This window comes from Vanellus vanellus (genome assembly GCF_965231255.1).
Source record: "Vanellus vanellus genome assembly, chromosome: 9".
NCBI lineage: Eukaryota > Metazoa > Chordata > Aves > Charadriiformes > Charadriidae > Vanellus > Vanellus vanellus.
In genome coordinates this window covers 5,972,169-5,991,305 of record NC_138914.1, presented here as the reverse complement: position 1 = coordinate 5,991,305, position 19,137 = coordinate 5,972,169, and the positions used below count along the sequence as shown (strand labels likewise).

At 47.5% G+C, this 19,137-nt stretch overlaps 1 protein-coding gene across 1 annotated transcript in view; it reads left to right on the top strand.

The window, feature by feature from the left end:
• The window catches only part of FOXP1 (forkhead box P1), a 399,883-nt gene that overhangs the window by 282,238 nt on the left and 98,508 nt on the right, over nt 1-19,137 (top strand). Inside the window, exon 5 of the mRNA XM_082487999.1 lies at nt 2,162-2,287. Within this exon, the coding sequence (XP_082344125.1) occupies nt 2,162-2,287 (126 nt within the window). The remainder of the gene's footprint in view (nt 1-2,161; nt 2,288-19,137) is intronic.

Genomic DNA, 19,137 nt, shown 5'->3' with positions numbered 1-19,137 from the left:
TTTTGGCCTATTGAATCTAATTACTGGGAACTAAAATGATCATTTGATTGCACATTTACCTGGAATTATTCTTCTGCAGAGCCAGTCTTAATAATATATAATAATATGTTGCGCTTGTACTGTATAGAGCTTCTTGTCTGAGCAACTCAGAGTGCTTTACAAGTATTCATTAATTAAATAAGCCATACAACACCCCTGTTAAGTAGGTGAGTATTTGTTGCCCATCCCCTTAAGTCCTGTAGGTTTTATTTCTGCTGCCTCTGCCCACCCTTGATGATGCTTTAACAGCTAAATAAGCTAATTCAATAAAAATAACATTTTTTTTTAAGCATACTTAGCACTTTCCGCATACAGGTTTCCTTTGTTGCGTTGCATTAATGGGTAGGCTGTGGGGTCTTCTGGTTCTCGAGGCTGAACCGGCGGCAGGGGTGTTGCGTGCGTGGGAGCACAGTTTCGTGCCCGCGCCCGGCGGCTCCTCGCACCCCTCGCAGGGCCGTGGACCGTTTTCGGAGGTGCTGCGGTGCACTGAGCCCCAACCAGCTTGAAATGCAAAATCTGATTTTACCTTCATGGCACCAAGCTCTGCTGGAAATCGCATCCGCCCTTAAAAGAGTTTTTCTGAGCCGGTGGAGACTTGTTATTAAATTTGAAAGGAGGACTCGTTGCCGGAGCGCGGTGAGGGCTCTGCTCCCCACTCGCCCTGGCGTGCTGGCCGGCAGCGGTGGTTCTTCAGCGCCCTGGGCTGCCTGGTGTCCCTTCGAAAGTAAAAAGAGGGGTCTAGGCGATAAAATAACAGGGGCTTACGGGGGGTTGTGGATCCCAGTCTGCAGTCCTTGGTGTCAAACCTTTCCTGGCGGTTCTGCGCCGAGATGAAACGCTTTGCAACTTGAAGAAGCAAGTGAAACCTGAAGCATATCTGACTCCTTAATTAAATAGGTATTAATTAAATCACTCAGAGAGCATACACAGTAGGAGTGGGGAAGGCTTTTTCCCTCCTTCCATGTAGGCATCTTGCAAAGGGACTATTTTTCTTGTTTTACATTAATGAAGTCTTCAGCCTTCCCACTTTTCCACCTACACATGTACTGAACGTCTCCAAGGAGACCAAGAAAGCCCGAGTCCGGTGCTGGTGAATCCTCTGGGAGCAGCGGGCTCGGGTCGTGCCAGCGGAGCCTCAGCTGCGCCCCAGCCCGTCTTGCAGGGATCAGCCTCTTCCTTGCAGTCCCCTTGCTGGGGGCCGGGAGGGACTCAGGGCAGGGACTCGCTCCTTGTCCCCCTTTCCCCCGTGTTTCATCGTCCTCTCGCTTGCTTTTCCCCACCTGATGGCGAAATCGGGCCTCCCGGAGCGGCTGGCTCTAGTGCCCAGGGATGCTTTTCCCTTCCTTTGCATGAAATTCTGCAATAATCCGCCACCATGTGCCGCTCTGCTCATTGCTTTCGGCGTCACGTCCCGTGCTCCTTCATCCCGTGAAGCCGCACGGTCCTTTTGCTGCTCTGCTGCCTCCCGTCAGAGCCCCTGATGGTGGTCTTAGTGATTTTGGGGGCTTGAGACGCTGTCCCCACTTTTCATTGCGTTCGCTCCGGCTCCTCGCAGGTTCCTCAGCCTTTAGCACGGTACCTGCGGGACTCGGCACAGCTCCGCCTGCCGCTGGCCCTCCTCTTCCTCCCACCATAGACTTCTAGAAACTTCCCTGACCTTCTCCGGTGCTCAGGAGAGCAGGCAGTGATATACGACTGCCCTCTTCTGTAACCCAGACCTGACCCACTGGAGAAGAGGAGCATGAAAGTCGTTAGCGCCTGAGCCTGCCCGGTAGCGAAGAGGGGTATGAGCCGCTCCAGGTGGGGGATCAAAATAACTGTATGGTGCTCACCACCGGGATTTCTGCGGTTCCTTGAGCTTCCCACGCAGGAGCTGAACGTCAGGAGCTGCAGGTTTTCTCCATAGTCAAAATGGGAAATCCAGTGGTGGGATGTTGCCCCATTGCGTGCAGGTGATGAGTTGTTGGGCTTTGTTTGTGAAAGCCACTTCTTTCCTCGGTGGAGATGCTTCAGGTGTGGAGCGGTACGCCATGACCAAGGGGTGCCTTGACCCTATGCTGTGCGTGTAGCTCCCCGCTCCCTGTCTGCTGGAAACTCAATTTTCAAACCTCTTTCCTGGCAGGCTCTCCAGGTGGCACGGCAGCTTCTACTGCAACAGCAGCAGCAGCAGCAACAGCAGCAGCAGCAGCAGCAACAAGTCAGTGGATTAAAGTCTCCGAAGAGGAATGACAAACAGCCAGCCCTTCAGGTAAGGGGAGCCCGTGTGCCTCCGCGAGGGACTGGGGCTTGTAAAAGCTGAATAAACACGTCTTACTGGTGAAGGTTGGGATGGGACCTTCAGGAGCTTCCTCCCAGTGAAGTCCACAGAGCGGCTGTGGCTGATGCAAGTGGCGTGAGGACCGGTGCTGGGTGCTCTTGAAAATCCCACCCACGGCGTATTTACAGATCTTGAGCATGTACTTTTATTAGTAGGGTTGGATCATGACAAAATGGAATGGCTTTTGTTACCGTGTCAGTGCGCATAGGAGATTTGCATTAACGTTTCTGTTTGATTGCTGTTCCGTTTGTAGTCTGCGTTCACTCAAACCGTTGATTTGCTGTGTCAAGGATATTGGGAAATACTAGGATATCGTATCATCGGTGTGTTTTTTTCCCCTTTTATTGTCTGCTGATTTATGGACATCTTAAGAAATAAAATCTAAATATTGTAGGGCTTTGTGCTGTTATGAATTCAGAAAGCTAAAACCAATACAGCATTCCCAAACACAAGATGTATGCACACATATGCGGCTTTGGAGTACATTCCACTAGTCTTGCGGGATAAATCACGGGAGTTAAAGACAAGAAAGACCTATTAGGTCATGTATCACATTTTCCCTTTTTTTTTTTGTTTCTTGCTATTCTAGCGTTAGAAGTCCCAAGTGGTGGTGGGACCGCTATTATTTTCCTTCGGATGGTTTTCCATAACAAAGCACACGCTCAGGAACTTTCCGCTTTTAATTCCATCCTCTTGCTCCAAGTAATACTGCTTGTATAAACACTGAGTCAGTCCCTTGCCTTGCCTCGTGTTCGCACTCCTCAAACGTCTGAGATACTACCATGTACTTGCCAGTTTTGGCAAATTATACGTATCTAGTTCTTTATGCATTTCGTAAAGCGCCGCTTCTAGACCCTTGACCACTTTGCGGGTTTGCAGCTGGTTATTGCTTTTATTATTGCTCTCTTTGCAATTGCAGCGTGTCGCTGTATTTTTGATGATAAGTCGCTGAATGCAGCAGTTCGGCTGCAGTCGCACAAAGCCCCGTAGCTGGGACATTTATCTTATCTCCCTCTTCTATATCTGATGCTTCAGCCTCTGTAGCCCCAAATTCTTTCCTTTTTTTTTTTTTTTTTATTTTATTTTTTTTCCGCTTGTTGTCATAGCACATTGTCAAACTCATGTCTGTTTTGCTCTTTCTAATTTTTTTTTTTTAGTTTGATATACTATCACCACGAGTTCCCTGACAGCATTGCTGCTTCTCTTGCCTTTTATATGTGCCTCAGATTATTTTCCTCCAAAAATACGGAGCCTAGACTCTTTAAATATGTAGTAGAATATGGAAGGTAAAGCCAACACCGCTAAAGGCCTCGACAGTAAAGTGAGAGGACCCGATCCTGCGGTTCTTACCCAAATAAAGCCGGTGGGGACTTCAGGGGCAGTTTTTCCTGAGCGGGGAATAGCGATTAACTGCAGCCCTTGGCCCAGCGTGGACAACTCCGAGCTTTCGCGTAGTGATTTCATCTTCAAAGCATTTCGCAAATACTAATCTCCAAAACATCCCCAGAAGGAAAGTCTGATAAGTAAGTAGCATTATCCCAGTTCTGGACTGGGAAACTGAGGGAAACAGGTTAAGTGGCTTGCTTAGGATCACAGAGGGAATTGGTTTTAGAGGTGGGATTAAGATTCATGAGTTCCTGGCTCCCACCCCCGCGCTCAGGCTGCTGGACGACACCTCGCGCTTTATAGCCGAGCTATTATTCTTTTGGAAAGTATGAACCGTTTTGTCATTGGGCAAATACACGTTTTATTGGCAGCGTAGAGCGCCATAATCCAAAGCGTTACATTAATGCTTTCGAAAATATTTTATTTGGTAAATCCATAGCTGATCCATATGCCTTTTAATAGACTCTTCCACTGGGGACATTTTTAATGAGAGATTGTGCTGGCTAGGTCCAGTGTCAGGTACTAAAAGAAGTGCTTTGTTGTGCAGATGTCTTAAGAATAGCTCCAGAGGATGAAATATGACTGTGTTGACCTTTCAGCTGTGAGCTTATTTGTCAGGATTCAAATAAGTTGAAAGGATCAAACCAAACAGTTTCCGTAGTCAGACTGGGAATTGTGTTGCAGAGGTCAACAGTGAAGGCCACATCGCGGATTCCATAACATAGCCAATTGTTGGTACGTATTAAAGTACTGGAGCAGCTCCTGCAGTCAGAGACACAATTAAAATTCTAATTTATTAATGTATACAGAGAGCTGGCCCAGCCTGTCACTCACTGATTCAAATGACTGCCCAGTCTTTTTTTTTTTTTTTTTTTTTTTCCCCCCCCCCCCCCCCTCCTCACTCTCGGAGCTTTTGCGGTCTTAAACGTACTGGAAATCCTCTTGAATGTAACAGACCCCGAGCGCAACCCTGCAATGAAAATCGGTTGCTGAAAGGAAACGGTGGCGCCGGGGGTAGAATTTTTGAGTAACGCTGCAGCCACGCGAGCACCCGCACCCCCCGGAGCTGGATGGCACCGCACCGACAAGGTGATACCCGTTGCCGACAGGACATAGAATAAATGTTGAGGGGTGGTGGAAACGCACCCGTTTTTCAAAAGTTTGCTTAAATAATGAACCGAGTCATCTTCGCACTTAGTTTATAAATATAGATGTCTCATTGGATGGCCACAGCGGTTAGCGTTACCTATTTATATATTTTTTTTTCCCAACAAACAGCCTTCGCGCCTAACGAGGATGCCGTAGGCATTGCTTCTCTCCGCTGTGCTTGGCGAGGGCGGCGAGCTGCCTAACACGAGTGTTTGCGTGGAACAGGGAGGGAAAGGATGCCGTTCACCTGGCGTTGCTGGTTCTCCTAATAAGATGCTGCGTGGCGCCGCCGGCCCCGGGAGGGGAGGCTGCTGCGGTCCCACGCGGGGCTGGAAGAGTTCCCTCCGTCTTGGCCTCGGCACTGCAGTGCTGGCTGGCGAGCTCTGTCCTGTAAACCCCACCGCCGCAAACAGATGTGGGAAATTAATCTAGTATGCCCTGTGTAGCTAATCTGTTATCGCCTCGTGGATAATTTCCTATCTTCCTTCTTTATTCACTGATCAAATAGCCACGGTACTTAAATATATCCCGGCCTCCCGTGGCCGCGCCGAGGCACAGTGCCTTCAATAGCCTTTCCATGACAATGGGCTCCAGCGATGTCTTTGGGGGTCTCTTGACCTTGATAACTCTACCTGGAGACCTGCCTTTAGCAAATTTTGAGATATTTAGTGTATAAGAACTTGGACGCGGGAGTGGAGATGTGCTCTGCTGATAGTTGGGAAAAAAAAAAAAAAAAAAACACGCAAAACTCCAAATACACAATGACTCACATTTTGAGCCTATCTCACGCTGCCGTGCTTTATATTTGGCAGTGACCTCCGGTTTCACAGTCTGATGACACAAACAAAAGAAAATTGAAAGTTAAGGAATGGATTTAGTAACCAGCAGTTGGGAAAAGAATATAAAAAAAAAAAAAAATACCAGCCCCACAAAAATTACTGGAAGTGAAAGAAAGACTAAAGCATGTTTGATAATATATTTGCCATAGACGTTGGATTTCCTTGAATCCGTGAAACAAATAATTTAACAGGCCAGGTATGCTTAGGATTTTGAAAATGTGCAGATTTTTCCTGGCCAAGATAAATATATCTTTGTATTAATAGGCGTATTGATTAAAATTTGCAGCTTTAATTGCTGATGCTCTTAACGATTATTCATTTTGGTTCTTCAAGCATTTTAGTTGCTGGCAAAAGCACATAGATTGGAAACAAATCAAGAGACACATTTTTCTCCCAAGAAAGTAAAAGTGCATGTGTGTTTTGGCAATACTAAAAATACGATTTTTTTTTAAGACGTAAATGTTGTGTGTTGCATTGAGCTGAAAGTTGGATACCGGACCGAAAACAGATTTAGGACGTCCAAGTCAGTATCTCGCAATTGAAATCCATCACTTGACTTTTTTATGTGATTAAATGAGATTTGTTGCGTGATAGTTAACCTGTGTGTGTTTGGAGAGAAGAAATAATGAAATTGCTAAGATGGAAACTTTTGTTTTCGGTTGACAAAACAGAAAATAAATCTTCCTTTTAAGTCACGGCCAAGAAAAGACTTTGGGTTTGGTTTAGATTTTTCGGGTGAGACTGGGGGAGGCTGAGAGGACAGAGCTGTCCTCGCCTTTGCATACCGCTGCTTTTTAAAGCAGCCTTTTGGCTGGGCTTTTGTAGAATTTAATTTGCATGCTGTGTTATCTTAATATTTCTTTCCAGTACCTTGAGAAATAGAAGAGGGCAAGGGGAAAAAAAAAAAAAAAATAAAATCACCGTAGCTTGATGTCAGGGGCATTTATTATTGTTTTTTGTGAAATTAGAAATCGTTAGCTCGGCAACGTGATGAACACTGAAAGGTGAAGGGGAGGGTATTCTCTGTTTCGCTTGGAGCAGGCAAGTAGCAGGTTATGTAGCCTCGGGTTTTACACGCGACGGACCTTTTTTACATAGCGGTAAATTTAACAACTGGTAGAGAAATTGTGTCTCAGCAGATAATTTGGGAGGGGGGAATAAATTTGCAAGTGTGTTTATTCAGGTTGTATGAGTATCTCTCTCCGTTTCGCTCTTAAACATCTGACTTTGGCCTCGGTCAAGCCAATGGGCGTTTTGCCACCGACTGCAGTTGGGTTGAGGTTTCACTTCTCCAGAGTTTAAATAGTTTACCTATGAAAATTTCACCGGAATCCTTCGTTTTTTTATCTTTGACTTTGGAAAGAAAGCAAAGCTGAGTTTTGCTGGTTTCTACCAGAGGACCCATAGCTCTGTCTATTTTTCATCCCTAAGCCCGATTATAGGTGTTAGGCAGTTCTTGGAATATGCCCGTGAAGTGCAGATATCATCCACCCCACAACCAGAACAAAATCTGAGTCAGGTCCTCAAAGTTACATGATCAGCTTAACAATTTTGATACCAAGGTTTGGGGTTTGTTCAGTGAAACCTGTGGGCCTTTTTTTTTTTTTTTTTTTTTTTTTTGCTGCCCTTTTATATTTTTTTTTTTAAAGCCTTCAGCATTCAGTTTTCCCGGCTTTTCAGCCTGAGCAGAAAGGTGACAAACACAGTTGTTTTTTGCTTGAAAGACGTCTATGATTGTCCTGTAATCGCATGATTCCGAAAAACCGTGGCTTCGAGGAAAATACTAAAATATTGGGAGGGAGCTGGCAGTGTGAGGTGCTGTCAGCAAATGTGATTATTCTCAGTTTATAGCTGTGTAAACCCTGGCGGAGAGATATTAAGCGACTTGCCCGAGGCCGGGGAGCTGCGGGCCTTCAGCGGCGTTGAGGCGCGCGGCTCCTGCCGGGGGGTTGGGGGGTTTGGGGGTTTGGCATCAGCGTCTCACCGAGGACTCGGTCTCGAGGGGCAAAACAGAAAGTAGAAGGCAGCACGCCTCCTTCCCAGCCCCGCGTCTTGTCAGAGCGTCCCCGATATAATATTCCGGCAGGTTTTCCGCTTTGACGTGACGCGTTTAGAGAGTGGTTTTTTTTGAAAAGAACGTGTGATTTGTGACCAGGTCGAGAGCGGGGCCGTGGGGCTGGCAGTGCCCGGGTCCGGCCGTGGGTTCCCCACCTCCGGGAAGGGGAAAACAAGTGAAACCTTCCTGACTGGTCAGAAACGTGTAAATTGCTGACAAAATGACACGTGTAATTAAGAGTGCTCCTGCCATTTTACCTTGTGGTTTACACCTACGGTGTTGAAAAAAGAGAGTGACTCCCACCTCGCTAATTACCATTATCACTGAAATGGTAGGGTTTGAGTCATTAGTTCCATGTGCATTTAATTAGAGGAAGGCTGAAATTGGATTTAACTTATTACTTTTTCATGGATCACTTTCTTGTCATCACTTCAAATTGGATTGCAGCCCCAGGTAACTAATTATGAGCGCCACAGGATCAAGAGTGAAAAAAAGGTAATTAGGAATAACACTGTTGGACCCTTGCTGGTAGTCCACTTGTGCTTGGGAAGAAATGAGAGGGGTATTTTGTAGTATTACAGATTAGGGAGTTAAAGGTATGCGCCGCTAAAGGAATCATGGGAGACTGCCCCCTCCTATAGCGGTTTATATGATGTACAGCTGGGTTGAAGATGTCGTAGCGACATGGTTCCACAATCAGCTCCTTAATACCGAGATTAAACTTGTAAAAGCAACAGATCGGTCGTAGGTATGAGGCATCGCGACACCGGGGTAGGCGGGGGGCCGTACGTATGGGATCGCACCAGCGCTGTCGAGGCACTCCTGAGCCGTGGTACGGAGCGGCTTAAGGCCAGCGAGCTAGAATTGATAACAAATTAATGAACATGTTAATGATGCGAAAAGATCGTTCGTGTCCGACGGGGAGATGTATCAATCAGGAGAACAACGGTGGTGAGGTTGATGATGTGTTATGTCAGGGATTCAGCTCGCGTCGCTGCCGCGATAAAATCAGAATGTCGCTTCTCTTTTGTTTGCTGGAGAGGTTTCTTTTTGTTTTGCTTTTTGTGGGGAAGGCTTGCTTGGTTGGTTGGGGTTGTGTTTTTTTTTTTTTTCTTGGGTTTTTTTTTTTTTTTGATCTTGTAGATGTGATTGCCAAGTTCTGCTTTCTTCAGAAAATACTTTAAAACAAATTGTTTTATTTCCATGTGCAGAACAGAGTTCAGAACTGCAAGTAATCAATTTTATTGACACACTCTGGAAAAAAAAAATGTTGATGAGAGCTCAAGGATGTGAAAAGATTGAAATTTCAAAGTGCCCGACGCTGAGTGTAGGAAAATTTCAGAAGCGGTTTCATTAAGCAAAGAAATCTATTGTGTAGGGACCTGTAAGAGGAAAGTCCGCTCTAGGACCTAATGATATTACGAGGAGGTTGCGGCGGCTGATTTTTGCCTTTAGAAGAGGAAAAGTTTCTTAATTTCTCATAGTAGTGAATCACAGTTCAAAGGCTAGCACAATTTCCTTAAGTTGTTCAAAATGGCTTTTAATGCTCCGTTAATGTAGGCAAATATTTGTGACTCAGTGTTGGGTAAGTGATGCTTGCTCATTATTTCCTGATGCAAGCAAAGCGTAGGAAATTATGTGAACGCCACGCCGAGATGCTAAATAGACTTAAGAGTAACAAAATTCAGTTACGGAAATTAAGTCTTTCTCATTTACTTGCCGTTACCAAATAAATCTAGAGATTAAAAGGCATTACCTTTAATACAGAAAAAGAGAATCTCCTTTAATACATCTCAAATTGATTTACAGTTTTTATACATAATATTCATCTGCGGTTGAAAAGGGGGCAACCCGAGGTCGGGTGATGTAGTGTTTCCATTTTTCCATATGAGTCTTACTGTGTGTGATAAAAGCAAACTCCTTTATTTTGTCAGTCTGCAGGAATTTCTGATGAAGTGCAGGGGTCACTTTTCTGTCAATTTGAGTAGGCAGCATTTTTGAACTACTGTTTCCCCCCCCCCCTCCCCGCCTCCTTCCCCTTCCTCCTGCAAACCGTGGCCCTGATCTGACACACGCGTGCACACACACACACACACGCGCGCGCACACACACGCTTAGAGCGCTGCGATCTGCAACTTATTAGTGCGCAGCGCTGGAGCCTGTCCAGTGGTTAGAAAATTTCCTGCAGCCTGGAATAACAGCAGTGGGTGCGAGTGCCATCGAACAGAAGTGACAATGAGGGGCAGTCCGGCCCGCCTGGCGGAGCGCCCGGGCTGGAAAACCAGCTGAGATCGTCAAAGGCAGGAAGATTGACGCGGTGCATCTGGGAAACGCTCAAAAAGTTGGGTTCTTGAAAAAATTACCTTCTGTGATCGTAAGACATCATCTGTTTTCCTACAGAGATTGTTTATAACAGGGTTTTCAAGCACTTGTCAAATAACCAGGAGTGAAGGCAACAGGCTAAAAATCCCTTACCGTTCAGCCGAGTCCTGGTGTAGCCGGGAAAAAACAAACTCCCGTCATAGAGGTGCGCGGCTTCCCCAGTCCGAGGGTGCCTGGGAGAAGGAGAAAAGGGAACCGTTAGTCAGAGGCGCCACGGCGAGTACTTGCGGGGCGCGGGGTGCGGGTCGGGGAAGGTGGGACCGCCGGGGCGCCGTGCGCGGCGGTGTCATTGCGGGAGTCGCGAGGTGAAGTCATACCTAGTAACTGTGTTTTGTGTTGCTCGGCTTTTGTTACTTAGCTGTGATATCATGGGCAAAATATTATAAACATAGCATGGCTATAGCTTGCTTGTGTAACAAAAGATCAGGAACTTTTATTAAGTTTGTTTTCCTTGTCATATTGTAAAAATTTATTATGTGTACTGTGTATATTAGAAACAGATTTGGGTAATTCTGTCTAAATGAAGTCATCCCAGCTATTTCCAGACTGTCTGTTTTTGGTTGTGAATAATTTTCATACATCAGATGGTTGTCATATTTAGTAGCTCTCTACATTTTAAATAGGACATATCCCATTCTGAACTTCCACGGACTTTAGCCGCCTCTAATTTTGAAGGCTCTTTTCTTGCAGGAGTATTTTAAAGTACTGCCCGGGGCAGGGCAGAGCTGGACCGGCGCCGGAGAAGTCCCTCGCCTTTCTGCGTCAAAATAACAGATTTTTAACAACTGCCGTAGTACTTGTGGCTTTCAGCAGCACGCGCTGGGGAAGAGCCTGCCAGATACCTATTTCAGCTTGTCCCTTTGTGTTCACACTTTGCAACAAATATGTTAAAAAAAAAAAAAAATACCACTAAAGAAAAAGTACTACGTATCAAAAATCTTCTCAGATAAAAGAAGTCTTTTCTCTCAAAGAATGCATTTTTTTTTTCTTTTAACAGAAGTGTAAAAGAAGTTAATGTTTAAATGTTTCATGTTTAAATTTAAATCGCGTACACATCTATGTATCAGCTCAGTTGCTGTGTGACCGGGTTGGGTGTTTCTTGTAATCCTCGAGGCGAAGTCTCTGTAGTCCGCCTGGGGAAGCTCTGGTGTTCCTCCCGCACCGGCCGAGAAGAGTACACGCTGGAGGAATCTGCAGCGATGATCACGGAGCGGAATTTTGCCCTAAAAGCGTCAACTTTGCCAGAAATACTTGAGTTGCAGTGATTTGTTTAAAAAAAAAAAAAAATGGAGGGGAAACCAAAAAAAAAAAAAAAAAAAGAAAGGCAAGAGAGGAGGCACTTTGCTCTAGCTTGCTTGAGCGGAGGAGAGCAGCTGTTTCCCTCATGCGTTTAAATCTCTGGAGCTAATATTGAAGTTTCAGGGCGACAAGTGCAGCATAACAGAATACGTAGAAACTAAACCCGGGGAAACAATTGGAAACGCCGCTTGGATGTGGCTGCGGAGCTTGACAGTTTTACAGCTGTGTCGTCAGGTTGGCAAAATGTTTTGCGGTGTGTGCAAAGGGAAGGCTGTTGCCTTGCCGAAATGTTTTTGTTTCCCTGATAAGTGTAATCTGCCGTTTATAAATTACTAATCTATTTAAGGTGTAGCATTAATGGTGCGTAGTCTCAAGCCATTGAAAGCCTAGAAAAGGAAAGTAGACTGAAGGCACAGGAAAGAAATGTGCTTTGTGTCAGGATGAAGTCTGAAGAAGCCTGGGGAAGATGGAACAGATTATTAAATAAACTTTGAGGGGAGATGGAAAAGGCACCGAAATCTCTCATTTTGAAAGGAATTAGTTTACTTGATTATATGCAACTGTATCACACTCGGGAAAGTATAAGACAAATGAAAGCAAAACAAAATTTAATTGAGCTATTATTTTGCAGACTTTGGCTCCGTTTCAGACAGCCTAATCAAATTGCGCTTTGCTCAAATAACTAATGTTAAATGCAGTCTACCAACAGATGTTTAAACAGAGACTAATTGGAAAATCTACATCCTGGGTTAAGCGTGTCTAGCTGAAAAAGTTTGGAAATTGTGTTTTGAGGCGAGGTGGGGAGATGACGGGGGGGAGCTCAGGTGGCGGTGGGTGTCGGAGAGCAGTGCCCTTAGCGCCAGGAGGCAGCAGCGCCCCTGCTGGAGCCGCCGCCGTCGCTGATGCCGTAGTTTGGTACCATTTGAACCAACTGGGAGAGCTGTCCTCCATCGCGATACGTCATGGGAGCCGTGTGGCAGCTCCATAGCTCGTGCCATGCGCCAGCGTGCACCGAGTGCGGAATGCGGAGGAGCACACGGACTGAAGGTGCTTAAAGCAGAACACGCGATTATCAGAGCTCAGCGTTTCCTTGCCTCTTCCGTCGCTGCGGCGTGCGTTTTTGTAAGTGGTACGGCTTCAAATAGCATGTTGCCGTGATTTAAGTTATTAACCTGTGTGGCACGTCTCAACTTCGAGCCTTTTCCGACGTATCTGTGCAGCCACATGGACTTCTTGGATTGAGTCGCAGTAACTGGGTTGAACAACTCGGGCCGGATTTGTCCCAGGTTTAAGTGACAGCTGCCCAGGGAGCGTACTGGGTTGAAGGATCCAAGACAGGTTCTGTTTCTTACCTCTGATGTTTGTTTCAAATCAGTTGTACACCAAAGTCACTCCAGTAGTCCCAGGGTGAGGAGTTCTGGTCTGCGTGACGGCAGGGATCACGTCCACTGTGGTTTATTGGTGGGATGTTTTGGTTTGCGCACTTCGCTTCTCATCAACATTTTGGGCCAAAGGGTTACCCGTGGGTCATGTCCCGGGCTTGGAGCGGGGTTGGTTTGTGCTGTGCGGGTGCGGTGCACATTTCCACATTTGCTGTGAAAAGCTTCTATCCCGGGGACTTTGTTGTCCCAGAAAACAGTGTTTTGTGCATTCAGACAACTTTCGGAAGGAACTGTATTTTTATCTAAACAGTCATGAAGCAGAAGGCAAAAATCAGGCACGCTTGTGAAAATTTCCCCATCTTTCATTGGGAAAAAAAAATTAAAAATCAATCGAAGTGCTTTGGCTAAATCCTAATGGCTCAGATAAACATCCAAAGCAAACTTGATGGGAGATGCCAACTCCCGGCCTAGCCTGCTGGTTCATAGCCGCAGCGCAAATTTAGTGATTTTACACTTGTTGGTTTTGCTTGCAAGAATAGACGCATGAAGACCTTTTGCTTGTAGATGATCTGTCACCGTTATATCGCTGGCCACGTTATTAATTGATGAACCTCCCGGCTCCATCGCAACGTGAGGTCTCTTGGGGCCGAGGTGGCAACCTGTCGCCCAAAGCTGCATTGTAACCCGTGCCTGTGTTTCATGTGGTCTTCTTCATGGCATGGTTACTCTGGGATACGAGCGAGACGCAACTCGATGAGCGATCCGTAAAGCTCATTAGAGAGGCCCGGCTGGCTCTCAGGCTCTCGTAAAGGTTTGCCCACTGTCATCTCAGGGCAGTGTCTCCTCAAGTCCGTGCTGGTGTTGTATGGGCCTAATAGGCAGTCTGTAGTGGGGAACAGCCAACCTGAGGGTAAAAAAAAGTAAAATGCACACGTATATATATATTTCCAAATTTACCAGTTGGAACCTTACAAAAGACAGATTACATTTTATGACTTGTAAACAGCAGGGCAGATATTTCAGGAGAACTGCAGACAGCTGTAATTTTGTGAATGTGCACAAATTACTTGGAAAACAAATATTCCTCTGCCTACACAGCTGTATTCACAACCGTGGACCAGAATGCCTTTTGCATGATGCTCACGCCCGGTTCTATGGAATATAATAATGCTCAAATGAAGAAAATGCGATTTAAGAGTAAAGTCGGAATTAATACTCACTGTGAAAACCTGTATTACTGGCTGCGGTGTTGGCACGGGACGGGATAAACCACTTCGGGAAAATTGAGAACTAACCAAAGCATTTATTTATACTCGGATCAAGAGCGGAACGCTCGGCCTTTCGTAATAGAGATGCGCGTGCCTCTCTCTTCCAGAGATGCCAAATGCTGTCTGTGCAGTCCCGTAGGGCGCGCGTTACACTGGGTTTGGTGGTGAAGGAGGTCTGCGGGGCTGCGCCCGGTGGCCCGTGGGGAGGAGGGGTGTGGGGAGGAGGTGGGGGCTGCCCCGGCTCCGCGGGGGCGGCGGGTCAGCGTCTGGCTCGGCCCTTTTCCCCCCCTCGGTTATCTGCACCCGGGTGGATTTGTGTTCGCGTCATGTAATTGCACGCCGGCGGTGCCTTCTGTTTGTCCTTTTGCTGTGCGATAAGGAGTTTATACAGGAAAGTACGACTAACAAGAGCGCAGGCAGAGAAACCCCCCCCAAAGTGAAAACAAGGCCAAGCAAGGAGGAGTGAAGCGCACGTTGGCGAGAGCCAAAGGCCTCCCCTTGATTTTACTTTTAACTTTTGTGTTTATTCCAAGGCTGTGGGTACAGGTTAACTTCCTTTGCTCAATATTTATTGCTGCGTTACTTGTCTTAAACTGGAACAATGAGCACTTTGTTGATTGGGTTAAGAGATTGTCCCGTTTTATTCAGCCTCCTGCATCTCTCCCTGCATCTGCAGGTTTTAAGCAGTTTATTTTAATTTCAGATTTCTAACCCTCCGTCGTGAATCGCTGCTGTGCCACCGGCAGCAACACTTGAGGGACTATTGTTCGTCTTTTCCAAGTGGTGGGAGCGCACAGCCGAGCCGTGAGCCGCTCTGAAGCCCGACCTCCCTTGATGATACGTCGCCTTGCAGATTCCCAGCAGGATAAACATTTCGAAGGCGAGGGGAAATATCAGCTAGGTTATTTTTCATTAGAAAAGGTTGTAGAAACAATCTGCGCAAGAATTAAACATAGGAGGGGGGGAAAAAGCCGTAATGGCAAGTTACCTTTCTGTTTGGCAGCCGGCAAAGATGCGACCCGCATCAATTCACAGGGGAGCGAACACCTCCTCGCCGTTAACCGGGCTAACCCTGCAGCAGACGGCTGAGTAGAAAATGGGTCAAGTCACGGTGTAGTGAATGATGACTGTACCGATTTCGCCCTAATTTAGCCATGGCAATGATTTTGGTGCTATTAGGAACGCACCCGTGCTGGACGGTCTCCAGGGCTGCAGTGATTGGAAAGCGTCCCCGAAGTATGGGGGATTTCTCTCTGGAATAGGAGCATTAATATGACGTGGAACATAGTTAAGATATTTTTAAATCGCGCTGTCCGCAGCTGGCACTAGAAGGGAAGGTATGTTTATGACTTCCATCGCTGTTGGTTTTTACTTTTTTTACTTGGGCTGGTTGCTTGGAAAGTGTGCTCATTTGGAGGCCTTCACTCAACTGCGTCTACCCAGAAGAAAAACAAACCCGTTCCTTCTGGGAGAGGCTGGCAGCGGACACACCGGGGCGAAACTGTGGTGGTGTTTTGTTGCTAATTTTGCAGGAGTGAGCGGAGGGGACCACCCTGACTTAAAAACAAAAACCAACAACAAAAAACCCAAAACAAACAAACAAACAGAAAAGGAAAGAAAAACAAAACAAAAAAATAAAAAACCCCAATACTTTCAGCTTGTAATGTTGATTTTGCTGGAAAAAAAAAAAAAAGCAAACTGAAAAAAGAAAAAAGCAGCAAACAGCCTTAGTCCTTGCAGAGGATGCTGTAGTAATTACTGGGGCAGTTTTTCCATTCCTGGTCACTTTTGCCTCGCACCTGTAGGAGGCCCATTCTTTGGCTTCTGTGCTTCACCACCAAAGTACTTCCCCCTCCTCCCCCCCCCCCCGAAAACACGAGGAAGTTCAATTTCCAAACGCGCCTCTCAAGTCGGGGGCAGTTACGGCAATAGAGGAGATGCAAACGTCTCGCCTGTGAGCGGTTTAGGTTGGAGCCATTCGTCCGGGGCCGTGCTGAGGTGCAGGAGAGGGAAGATAATTGTAAATGTTCTTGTGGGGATCTGATTGACAGCTTATTGTCTGCAGGCAGTTGAGTAAAGAATAGGAAATGAGTTAAGCGGAGGGGATCTGGCAGGCTGCGGGCTCTCCTGATGGCGGGCTGCCGCGCCGAGCAAAGCACCCGGGGCTCCCAAACCAGCCCCACGGCACCACCCCCCCCCCCTTTCCGAGGCACCCCCAAAGGGACGGCCCTGGGTGGGTTCAGAAGGTGCGTGAGATGAGGATGCGCCTCGTTCGCGGCTGCTTGGCATCTGGGGTGCCCCGGGGTGGTCTCGCCTCGGGGTATGGGCGACCCCGGGTTGTGCGGTACTGCGGTGCCTCCCGCACCACAGTGGGGTGGGGGGACAGCGGGGATGTCCCGCGGCGCTGGTGGATGCCCGTGGTCCGTGAGCAGAACGAGAGAAGGAAACATCTTCTCCCTGAATGGATTTGTTAACGCAAAGTCCCTTTGGTGGCTTTATAATATGGTGAGGTCAGGGGCCAGGTACGGGCGGTTTAAAGTTTTCGTTATCGCACCTTTTTCCCCGGAGCGATGCGTGCCCTGGGGTCCGAGCGCCCACGAGGAACCCCCCGTGAGCGGTTAAATGCTACAGAACTGCACATGCTAAAGATAGAAATATATATAAAAAAATACTCCTCTCCCAAAATCCCACTGTCTGTAGTTTTGTATATCTCCTCACCTATGTGCATTTAAAAAAAAAAAATAAAAAAAATCCCAGCTTTGCATTGTTAGTGGAGGCTTCTGAGCCAGATTGTACTACAGAGCACAGTGATGTGTCTTCCCCTGAGGTATGGAAAGATCTATGTGTGCTAAGCAGGTGTTTTCGTTTGTTTAATTGGAGCTGAGTTTAGCACAATATTACAGATAAATGAATTACACATGTTCAGTAATTCATAGAAAGGGATCGTTGTTTTGCTTAGGCACTTGTCTTCGCATCCAGGTTCGCGGAGATAGCGTGCTGGCAAAGGTGGACGAAGGCCTTCTAAAAACAACAAAAAAAAAACCCCGGCGTGTGCATGAGGAGAGCCTGATGTCTGGTTGCTAAAACAGCGATAACTATTTCGTCTTTGTTTAAATCGTAAGACTTAGAATTTAAATAGTATCCTGTTTTGACAAACTACAAAAACCACAGGTCTGTAAAAGAAGCGCCCGAGGGCTGTGTCAGTAGTCGGTGGCATCTCTGGGCAGGAAGCTTTGGGGTGACGCACGCGGGGGGTGACGCACGCCGGGGGTGACAGCAGCGGGGACGGAGAGACCCGGGAACCACCCGGAGGGCTCCGGGGCTTCTCCGGCGTGCTGCGCCCGGAGCAGCCGGTTACGTGCACATTGCTTGGCAAGAAGATGACTGGTTTGCTTCTGCCGGTGCCTTTTATTTATTATTAGCCGCTTTTTCTGTCTCTTTTTTATTTATTTATTTTTCTTACCGGGCTTCCCAGGCTCGAGCTGTCACCCCCCTCGCAGGGTGCCTCCAGCCCCCCGTGGCCACTGGTGGGTCCCACCGGCAAGCGGGACGGGACCCGTGGGTGCCAGCAGAGCCTCCCCGTTGGGAGCAGCGCAGGCGGCGATGTGCGTGGCGGCGCCGTCCCCCGCCGAGGAGCACCGACCGAGGGGGAGAGCCCACGGGGCAGCACCTCGCCGCCTTTCAAGGGACGAACAAAACCGGTCGCTTCTTACAGCTTCCCTCCTGGTTTTGAGTCGTCCCAGCCCTTGGCCGGCTTCCAAATGGATAATTACATTCAACTTACCCAAATTTCCTCTGCAGATTCAATTGTAAACTATTTTCTCGCTCTCTCCTGCCAGCGTTGTATATAACCGCGCAGCGCAGCGTTAAACAACTGTCACGCGCAGCTCCAGAGCCTGTCGGGTTTTTAGGCACAGAAAGTAAAAGGTTGTATCGGAACTTGCGCTGAACTTTAGCGGGAGGATTGTTTGTGCCTTTTCAGTTCGCCAAGTACTTTGGAGCAAGCTTTTAGGTTCGAGGCGTGGTTGGTGCGTAAGTCGCTGTTGTTAGCAGACGGCGCCAGCGCTTGGGGCTGATTGCGAAAAGTGACTTCATGGAATCGCGGGATGGTTTAGGTTGGAAAGGGACCTTGAAGATCATCGAGTTCCAACCCCACCTTCCCGCTAGACCAGTTGCCCTGACTTATTCAGGGCTGTCCTCTCCCATGGGCGCCCTCGCCTTCAAGCCTCCTGATAATTGAAATTAAGGCTGTTTAGCTGCATTCCGCACTCATCTGGGAGTTTGTTAATGCAGCACCTGTAGAGCCACTGTGTATATTCCTTCCCTCCCACCGGTGACAGCTTCCCACCAGCCTCCTGATGGATGCCTCTCCTCCACGGGCCACAAGAGAAGGGTTCTGTATGGCCAAGGTGGCTTCCCTGTGCTGGGAGGAAAACCAGCAGCCCTTACCCACACGGGTACCCGTATAAAGATGCGCCTAGCAAAGCCTGCATCCCAGGATGCGATCCAGGCAGCGGGTCTCGGTGCGGCAGCGTATCCTTCGAAAGGGAGCCAAAGGCACATGGGGGAGCGGCGTGTGATCTGGGAAGTGCTCCGGCATCCTCCGGGTTACACGGAGCCACCACAGTAAATCACAGTAAAAAGTGAATTGGAAGCTTTTAAAACTGTTACTCGTTTGAGGCTTTTCCTGCTGCACGTGTCGGGATGGGATTGTTCTGCAGGAGGCTCCTGGGAATTAATGTGTGTCCAAACCCAGCAGCAATCTTAGGAGGTTTGTGGCGGTGTAATCTATAAACTTTTAATTATACATATAGCTGCGTAAATAGCTCAAAATGTCTTTAAACTCTTTGTTCACGAATGTATATTAAAAAGCGCCTGTCCCGCACACCCACACGCCCTTTTCCTTCCTTCCTTCCTCGTTTTACACCCACTTCCAGCAAGGCTTTGGCTCGTGGCATCCTTCCTTGTGCCGGGAGCCGTGGCCGGAGCTCCCCGCGGGGCTGGCCCGGTGGGGGGCTCG